The sequence below is a fragment of the Arachis duranensis genome, chromosome 5, assembly GCF_000817695.3.
Source record: "Arachis duranensis cultivar V14167 chromosome 5, aradu.V14167.gnm2.J7QH, whole genome shotgun sequence".
Lineage (NCBI taxonomy): Eukaryota > Viridiplantae > Streptophyta > Magnoliopsida > Fabales > Fabaceae > Arachis > Arachis duranensis.
Window position 1 is genome coordinate 87,848,404 of NC_029776.3, and position 9,694 is coordinate 87,858,097.

General features: G+C 35.4%; 2 protein-coding genes across 2 annotated transcripts; both read left to right on the forward strand.

The window, feature by feature from the left end:
- The first annotated feature begins 378 nt into the window (after nt 1-378).
- Nucleotides 379-4,160, forward strand: LOC107490329 (probable pectinesterase 53). The gene is made up of 5 exons (XM_016111108.3): nt 379-980; nt 1,431-1,620; nt 1,700-1,906; nt 2,009-2,244; nt 3,864-4,160. The coding sequence occupies exons 1-5, from the start codon at nt 601-603 to the stop codon at nt 4,009-4,011; spliced, it is 1,161 nt and encodes a 386-aa protein (XP_015966594.1). The 5' UTR covers nt 379-600; the 3' UTR covers nt 4,012-4,160.
- Nucleotides 4,161-4,900: 740 nt separating this feature from the next.
- On the forward strand, nt 4,901-5,866 carry LOC127747666 (uncharacterized). Its single transcript, XM_052261801.1, has one exon. The coding sequence runs from the start codon at nt 4,901-4,903 to the stop codon at nt 5,864-5,866; it is 966 nt and encodes a 321-aa protein (XP_052117761.1).
- Nucleotides 5,867-9,694: the final 3,828 nt, after the last annotated feature.

The following is a 9,694-nucleotide window of genomic DNA, read 5'->3' on the forward strand; positions in this document are numbered from 1 at the left end:
ACTAATTTAATTTTTTTATGTAAAGTACATAATTGGATCCATTTATAAAATATCAATTTCTTGTCATTTTCAAAAGAAGACAATAATTAAGAATATTAGTTATCTTTTCCTTGTGAAGTGCTAATCTTTGATGTATCCGCCGGTTGTTGATCAATTCAGATAGTGAAGAGTTATTGATATATAAATTTAATTAAATCATCATCTAATAATTTACATGAAGATATCTAAAAACATAATTTAATTGAGACAAGAAGCTAAGTTTTATTATTATTATTATTATTATTATTATTATTATTATTATTTTATATGCAAGAAAGTGCATCAACATGACCTGTATGTGGCTTAGATTGTTTCTCTTTCTAACATGGATGTCAGTAGAAGAAGCACCCGTGACCTCTCATTCATTTCCATTCTTTCTTTTCTCTCTTCTTAACAATAAGCTTCACTTTTCACCTAAAACAACCACCATAACTTACTATATAAACATCAGTGCCTTCAACCATTAGTCCTTACTTTCTTTCTTTCTTTTAGTTTCATCATTAGGTCAAAAGTATAACACACTGTGTTAGGCGACCAACATTTTTGTTCCTTTTTTTTTCTATGGCGATTTCAAATTCGCATTACATTTTGTGTGTTACAATAGCAATCCTTGTGATTGTTGTTCAAAATTCAAGAAGTGCATATTGCCGGCACCATGATGATGACACTAGAAAGGGAATTCGGTTGAGGAATGGATTATTGTCCAACATGAGTAGGATAGAGTTCTCGGAAGAACAGTTCATGAAATGGGTCAACTTTGTTGGTAACCTCAATCATTCCATGTTCAAGGCTGCAAAGAACAAGCTCTTTGCTTCCTACACTTTGCATGTTGATAACAACCCTGCACTTGGTGACTTCACTTCCATTCAAGACGCCATTGATTCTCTTCCTTCCATTAATCTTGTTAGAGTCCTCATCAAGGTTCATGCAGGTCTTTACACGTAAGAACTATTACATAGTTTGATTAAATTGTCATATAATTATTCTCAGCTAACCAAATTTGTGGCCTTCTTCAATCTTGTTTATGTATTTAATTACAAGTATACTACTTGTGAATGCTAAAATCAGTTACCAAAATAAATTATTAGTATAAAATATATGTTAAAATATAAAAATATATAAAAGAATAAATTAAATCACATATATATTTATATACAAATTAATTTGGTGACTGATATTAGTGACTAATTTTGAAGTATGAATAACATTTTTGATTTAATTAAGACTTGGATTTTAGTGTTTGTCCACATTCAGCATTATTGTGTTATGTTCTTTATTAAAATGTTGGAAAATGGTACGTGACAACTGACAAATTTTGTTTCTTATTACAGTGTCTTTTTTTTTCATTTAATTTTAGCAAATTTAGATAAATTGTATACTATGATATCCAGGGAGAAAGTGAACATTCCTCAATTGAAATGGTTCGTAACAATAGAAGGAGCAGGTGCAGATAAAACAATAGTTCAATATGGTGACACAGCACAAACACCTGGCCCAAATGGGAGGCCATTGGGAACCTACGGTTCTGCTACTTTTGCTGTTAATTCACCTTATTTTATTGCAAAGAACATCACATTCAAGGTAATTAATAATTAGTTAACTACATTCTAATTAATTACTATTAGAGTTAATTAAAGATGATCATCTTTATTGTGCACAGAACACTACTCCAGTTCCTGCACCAGGAGCAATTGGGAAACAGGCAGTGGCATTCAGGATTTCAGCGGACACAGCAGCATTCTATGGATGCAGTTTCTTGGGTGCACAGGACACACTGTATGATCATATGGGAAGACATTATTATAAGGATTGTTACATTGAAGGCTCTGTTGATTTCATATTCGGAAACGCTCTCTCTCTATTTGAGGTATTTAATTAATATATAATTTGGTCCAATAATATTAATTTTGCCCCGGAGTTAACAGGAAAGAACAAATGTTCCATGGTTGTATCCATATTCCATTAATAGGGGTGTCACGTGCATGCAATAGCACAGAATATGGGAGCAGTAACAGCGCAGGGGAGGAGTAGCATGTTGGAGGACACGGGGTTCTCATTCGTGAACTGTAAGGTCACGGGGTCAGGGGCACTATACCTGGGAAGGGCATGGGGTCCCTTTTCTCGCGTGGTATTCGCCTATACATATATGGACAACATCATCATTCCCAAAGGCTGGTATAACTGGGGTGACCCTAATCGTGAATTGTATGTCAACTATGCTCTCTACCTTTGCCTATATATGCTTCCTCTTCCATTGCATTATTACATCTACTCTTCTATGCCTTGTTTGGAAAAGAGACGGACAGAGATATAGCGATATAGATTAAATTAAGTTCTTGTATTATATTTAATATAAAATATATAAAATTAATTTATGTCTTACTATTATATTTAGTTTAAGATAAATATACAAATTAAAAGAAAGATTTGGAATTTAAAATGTTAAATAAGAGTATTTTAAAAAAAATTATTAAAATTTTAATTTCTGTCTTTTAGAAATTTCAGTCTTCTGTATTTCTACTTTTTTAATATATTAATAGGATTGAAATTTTGTATTGTAAAACTGAAATTTTAATTTTAATCTTTGATCATCAAATATAATACTTAATCTCAGTTTCGTTCCAAAAAATAAATACAATTTATATGTTTTTATTTTCCTAATACCTATATATATTCAACTAGCTAGCCTTCAATACTCTTCTTTATTCTAGCAGAGGATGAATGTCTCATGGACTCATAAGTAGCTTTTGTTTCGAAGTACTAAGAAGGAGATTGGGATTTAGTATCATGTTTGTTAGTCTGATATTAAAATTTTGGTATCTATCTCTAAATTTCAATATTTCAATACTTCTAAAAAATAAAGACACAGGGAGTTAAATTTTTGGGACGTTGACTGAAATTTTAATAATATTTTATATTTAAAATATCTCCATTTTAATTAATTAATTCCAACTTTATCCTTTGTGCAAATTAAATTAGAGCTTCATTCTTATTTTAGTCTCTGTCTCATACTTTACACCAAACACAATATTAAAACTTATTTCAGTTTCTGTCTCTCTGTCTCAGTCTCTCTCTCTTCTAAACACTATCTTAGAAATATAATCATTCATATTTTTTATTAATTTAATTTTAAAAAAAACTTAAAATTTTAGAGTTTGATTTTTGTTCACTTCAAAAGAAAGAATTTAGTATAAAATCAATAGAAAAAGATCTTGTAAAAAATTTAAGTAAATTTAAAAAAACTATTATATGAATAGACTTATTAGAAATATAATTATTTGTGTTTTTTTATCAATTTAAATTTAAAAAAAAAAACTCATACCAATGACAATGTGATACTAATGGATGCACAATTAGATGGACAATGGGGCGGTGCCACACTCATCACTTACCACCCTAAACATGGTGTAATTCACACAAGTACATAATGGGTGTGAAGGCTTCTTTGTCATCTTGCTCTTTTGAATATATACATACTATACTTTCAATTATTATGTTGCTGGATCCATATATCAAATTACACACTCAAATTTTGATGAATTTAATATACTAGTTAGTCCATACAGCACTATATATATTTGGATAAGATCACATAAGATTCTAATTAAGAAATAAAGAAGACATACACGCACTAATAATCTTTTATTTATTTAATAATATAACAAGTGTTTTATCTAATTCTTACACAGACATACGTTTAATAAGTAGACATTGTTATGCATTTGTTAATTTTATAATTCAATTTCTAGGGCAGATTGTATATATGGAATTTATTTAATTTTATAAAGCACATTCTTAATATTCTATATATGTATTGTGTATAGGACTGTATTCTATGGACAATACAAATGCACAGGAGCGGGAGCAAGCTTTGCTGGGAGGGTATCATGGTCAAGGGAACTCACTGACGATGAAGCCAAGCCTTTTCTTTCTCTTTCCTTTGTTGATGGCACGGAATGGATCAATCTTTGATCATTACATCATCAATTCATCATACACATCAACATACATATGTACAACCATATATAATCTTATAAATTAATTAAAATTCCTCTCATATATCTCTGCTCCATACAATATGATCAAATAATAATTCATTCATTCAACTTGGCGCTTCTCAACTGCTTCACCGTTTATATTTCTCAAAGAATCAAACTAAACTGAATCTGAAGCCACACAACAATATTCACATCCTAATATATGCTTAACTCTTATGAAAAAAAAAAATTGAAGAGATCTATTTCTGTCTGTTAATAAAAAGCTATCAAGTATAAAAAAAATCCCACTGCTACAATAGGCAACAATCAGAGTAACCAACTTGAGTTGGTCGAGTGGTCAGCTCACTCGTCTGCTTAAGCAAGTGTTTAATTCATTAACCAACGATAAATTTTTAAATAGAGTTCAGAGGTTGAAGGTTTGAGTGTCTCTATCTTGTCAAACTAAAGAACATGGTGAAAAAAAAAATACAATAAAGGTTTATATATACTAGGTCAGAATACCATGAGTTTTGCTATTTTTTTTTTCTTTTGACGGGGAGTTTTTCTTCTTTTTAGATATGGCCTACACGCCTTTTTGGATCAAAATATCAACATAGGGCCAACTTCTGCCTGAAAATTATAAACAAAAATTATGGGCCACGATATCAAAAAGTTATAGGCCGTCTTTAATGTATAAACTTACATGACAAAAACATAGGTGCCCACTCATACATATTAACGTACATAAACACTTGTTCTGGGCTTATAGCCCCGTTTTAATACTAAAAAAATAAATGTACATAACACCTATAGTAAACCTAAAAAAACAACCGTTAGCTTTCTCTCCGTACAATTTCTGCTCGTTCATCTTTCTACCTAGTCTCATGAGTGATTTAGGGAGGCCGGAGCATACTCCGGTCGACCACCAACCAACAGAACAAGAACAAGACCTCCTCCAACGCAGTTTAAAAAATGTCAGACAAGATAACGAAGGTTTCACTGGAACTACTGCGCTCATCCCTCGGGTAGAAGACTGGATGCAAGAGGAGCCAGAACAAGCAAGGAAAACATATGCAAGCATGGTCAGGGGCTCATCCAGAGTAGGCGAAGCTGACCCCCTAGAAGATGATCTTTTGGAAGATGAAGACAATAGAATGGTCAGCGAGGAGAAAGAAACCCCAACACCTGCAAAAGACAAGGCAAATGAGAACCAGAGCAACATAGAGAAGTCAGATATCACAGTGCAAGATATGGGGGAGGGACTATTTAACATCGTCATAAGTGAAAAGATTGAAAGAGAATTATGGAAGCCATGGTGGAGATCACTGATTGTTAAACTGCTAGGAAGAAAGATAAGCTATGCTGTCATGAAAAGAAGGCTTGAGATCATGTGGGGCAGATTTGGAGGTATTGATGTTATCGACTTGGGAAACGATTTCTACCTCGTCAAGTTTTATGCTCAAGAAGATCTAGACCACGCTCTTCTTGACGGACCATGGAAAATATATGATCACTACCTAGCAGTCAGGCTCTGGGAACCAAACTTCAACCCACTCTTAACTTTTATAGACAAGATAACAGCATGGATCAGACTTCCTGGCTTGCCCATAGAACTGTACAATGATAAAATTTTGAAAAAAATAGGGGATCTAATTGGCAAGACATGCAAAGTTGACTATAACACTTCCAATCTATTCAGGGGTAAGTTTGCTAGATTATGTGTGGAAGTTGATCTAACCAAACCACTCTTGGGAGTATACATGATCAATGGTAAACTTTATCAGATTGAATACGAAGGAATACATCAGTTATGCTTCCTGTGTGGGAGAATAGACCATGAGCAAAAATAATGCACTCTAGGAAAAGAGATAGACTTAGAGAGAGGACAGCACATATAGGTGAGAGACGAGAACCATAAAGAAACAAGCAGGCAGCAAGCTAAAGGACAAAACACTCGTGGAATGGATGCAAAGGAAGAGGAAGCAAGAAGAAAAGAGAAGGACAAAGAAACACTACAACACACCGGCAACAACTTTGGTCCATGGATGATTGTCCAAAAACAAAGAAGATCTAGGAGAGAGCCAACAGAGGAAGGAAACAAAAACGGAGAAGGCACAAGCAAAGCAGCAGAAAAGGAGAAGAAAAATGAAAATTTATCCAGATTCAAGGTGCTAGAAGTAGAGGAGACCCAGCAAGAAGAGGAAGAACTACAACAAAGGGAGGAAGAAAGAGACACTAACAAGCAAACTACACACAAAGCAGCCCCACAGAAAAACAAAGGGAAAAACCAAATGCAACAGAACCAGAAAAAACTAAAGGAAAACAACAACAACGGGACCCTCACTCAGAACTTACCGAAACAAACAACACAGAGCAAAGGGAAAGCAATAGGATCATATAAAGCAATTAAGATTACACAAGGAAAGACCTCCAGCCACAACCAAGAAGGACCAGTAGAGGAAACACACAAGAGAAAACTGGAATGAGACAAATGATGACACACAAAGCACTGAACTAGAGGAGATACAATGCACAGAATTAAATCAGAATTTTATGGAAGAAGGGAGACCTCCAGATCCAGAAAAAGCAGATTGAAACCAGGAGGATAGCATGGAGACAGAGATGCAAAAAGAGATTGAAAACCTAATAGAAGGTGTGGACTTCGAAACACCATCTATTAGTGAGCCCAAAGACAATGAAGCTGTAGACATGCAACTACAATAAAAACCCCGTGAATATGTTTATCCTATCCTGGAATGTTAGAGGGGCGGCTAGTAGCGCTTTTAGACGCACTCTCAAAGAGTTACTTAAACAATACAAGGCTAAAATAGTGGTACTTATGGAAACCAGAATAAGTGGAGATAACGCTAGAAATGCTATTAGAAACTTGGGATTCAATCACTTCATTATAGAAGAAGCACAGGGTTTCGCTGGGGGTATATGAATTTGTTGGAACAATGACAACTTGAAGATAACCAAGTTGGAATCTCACTCTCAATACATTCACACCAAAATTGAGGCTCCGTACAAGGAGAAGTGTTATCTTACTGCTGTTTATGCGAGCCCTCAAGCTCAGAATCGCAGATCCCTTTGGCCCCTCCTCCAAAATATTGCTAATAGATTAGATAAGGCGTGGTTGCTCACTGGGACTTTAATGAGATAAAGGATCCAACCGAAAAGAAAGGAGGGGGTGATACAAATAACAGAGCTTGTAGAAAATTCAAGGAATGGATTAATCACTGTGGTCTTATTGACCTCGATTTTATTGGGACACGATTCACATGGAGAGGACCAAAGCGTGAAGGACAAGACAGGGTGCTAAAAAGACTTGATAGAGCGCTGGCCAATTCAAAATGGAACTTAACCTATCAGAATGCTACGGTCCAGGTCCTTCCTAGGATTAATTCGGACCACCACCCCTTGCTCATATCAGACGGAGGAGAAAACAGTAGAAGAGGAGATAGACCGTTCAGATTCGAACTTATGTGGTCCACCCACCCAGATTATGAGAACATCCTGCAGCAACACTGGGACGAGGAAATGTCACTCCCGAGTAGCCTGAACAATATTCGGGAGGGGCTAATAAAATGGAATAAAGAAGTCTTTGGTAATATATTTAGAAAGAAAAGAAGAATCCTGAATAGACTGGCAGGAATTCAGAGGCACCATTCCTACGGAAACAACCCCTTCTTGGAACAACTTAAATCCTCCCTTCAAAGGGAGCTGAATGAGATACTCGATAAAAAGGAAATATTTTGGCTTCAAAAATCCAGAGAACAGTGGATCACAGAAGGAGATAGAAATACAAAATTTTATCACAATAAGACTATTATCAAAAGAAGAAAAAACAAAATCCTGAAACTAAGAGACCAACAGGGACATTGGATTGAGGAGGAAACACAATTGAAAGAGCACATTGAAGAATACTTCATAAAACTCTACAAAGAAGAGGTAAATAGTGTTCCTTTTGATTTAACTAACACATCACTACCTAATTTGGAACCATCTACATGCAGGATCTTGGAAACTACCCCTACAGATCAGGAAATCAAAGATGCACTTCAAAGTATAGGTTCCTTAAAAGCACCAGGAGAAGATGGTTTTCCAGCTGTATTCTATAAAAACAATTGGAGCCTACTACGAAAGAAGACGTGTGAACACATCAGAAGCTGCTGGAACAACCCGGACCTAATCAAAGAATCCAATTCTACTTTGTTGGCCCTCATTCCAAAAAATCAGCATCCAGAATTCATATCTCAATTTAGATCGATAGCTCTCTGCAACGTTCAGTACAAGATCCTCACCAAGATCATAGTTCAAAGATTAAAACCAATACTAAATGATAGGATCTCCCCCCACCAATCCAGCTTCATTCCGGGAAGAAACATACAAGACAACATAATGATAGCTAAAGAGATTATGCACTCGATGAGAAAGATGAGAGGAAAAAAAGGCTATATGGCAATTAAAATTGACTTTGAAAAGGCTTACGATAGAATAAGCTGGGAATTCATCAACCGAAGACTACTAGAATTTAATCTGCCAACAAAATTGATAAACATCATCATGAATGGAGTAAGATCAGTGAGCTACAAAGTTCTTTGGAATGGAAACAAGCTGCGTAGCTTCTCCCCTACTAGGGGAGTTCGACAAGGAGATCCAATTTCGCCCTATCTTTTTGTGATATGTATGGATAAACTATCCCAATATATAGAACAAGAAGTAGGAAAAGGAAATTGGAATCCCATTAGAGTGGGAAGAGACGGACCGGAAGTTTCACATTTGATGTTTGCAGATGATTTGTTACTTTTTACAGAGGCTTCCCCCTAGCAAATCAATAATATTAAGGAGATTCTAAGACTCTTTCATCAGGCAGCAGGCATAAAGGTCACCAAGCTAAATTATCTATAGTGTTCTCTAAAAATGTCACAGCCCAAACAAAGAATGAAATTTTGAGAAGATCCGAGTTCAAGGAAAGCAATGCCCTAGGACGTTACCTTGGAGCGCTCATAAACAACAACAGAAGAGGAAAAGATAATTTTAAAACTATCATTGAGAGAGTTCAAAACAAGTTAAAGGGCTGGAAAAGCAAATGTCTATCCCTAGCTGGTAGAATTACTCTTGCCCAATCTATCATAAGCCCAAGCGTCAATTTTGAGATGCAACATGGAAGAATCCCAAGGGGTGTATGCCTTGAAATTGAAAAACTACAAAGAGACTTCATCTGGGGTGATAATGAGAATCAAAGAAGGTTGCACCACATCAACTGGAAGACACTATGTGCTCTTAAACATGATGGAGGCCTTGGTCTAAGAAAACTCAAATCAATGAATGATGCCTTCCTATTGAAAATCCTATGGCAACTCAGAGAAAGACCTAACACTCTCTGCTCAAAAGTCATATCTTATAAATATTGCAACGGTAATATTCACACAGCCCAACCAGTAGCAAGAAGCTCAGACTCACCTCTTTGGAAGGAATTGGTCAAATTATGGCCAACATACAAGGAGAATACCATCTGCATTATAGGAAATGGCTTGTCTACAAATTTCTGGCTTGATCCTTGGGTCGAAGGGACTGCAAACCTGTTAAGTGAAACAATGCAGAATATTACTGATCTTGAAAGCACTGTATGGGAATGGACAGACAATGAAGAAAACTGGGATAATAACAAACTG

Excerpts from the sequence above, each read along its gene's own strand:
- LOC107490329 (XM_016111108.3), top strand. The coding sequence starts at position 601 with ATGGCGATTTCAAATTCGCATTACATTTTGTGTGTTACAATAGCAATC. Across the intron at positions 1,621-1,699 it reads CAAAGAACATCACATTCAAG|AACACTACTCCAGTTCCTGC; the intron begins GTAATTAATAAT and ends TATTGTGCACAG. Across the intron at positions 1,907-2,008 it reads ACGCTCTCTCTCTATTTGAG|GGGTGTCACGTGCATGCAAT; the intron begins GTATTTAATTAA and ends TTCCATTAATAG.
- LOC127747666 (XM_052261801.1), top strand. The coding sequence starts at position 4,901 with ATGAGTGATTTAGGGAGGCCGGAGCATACTCCGGTCGACCACCAACCA.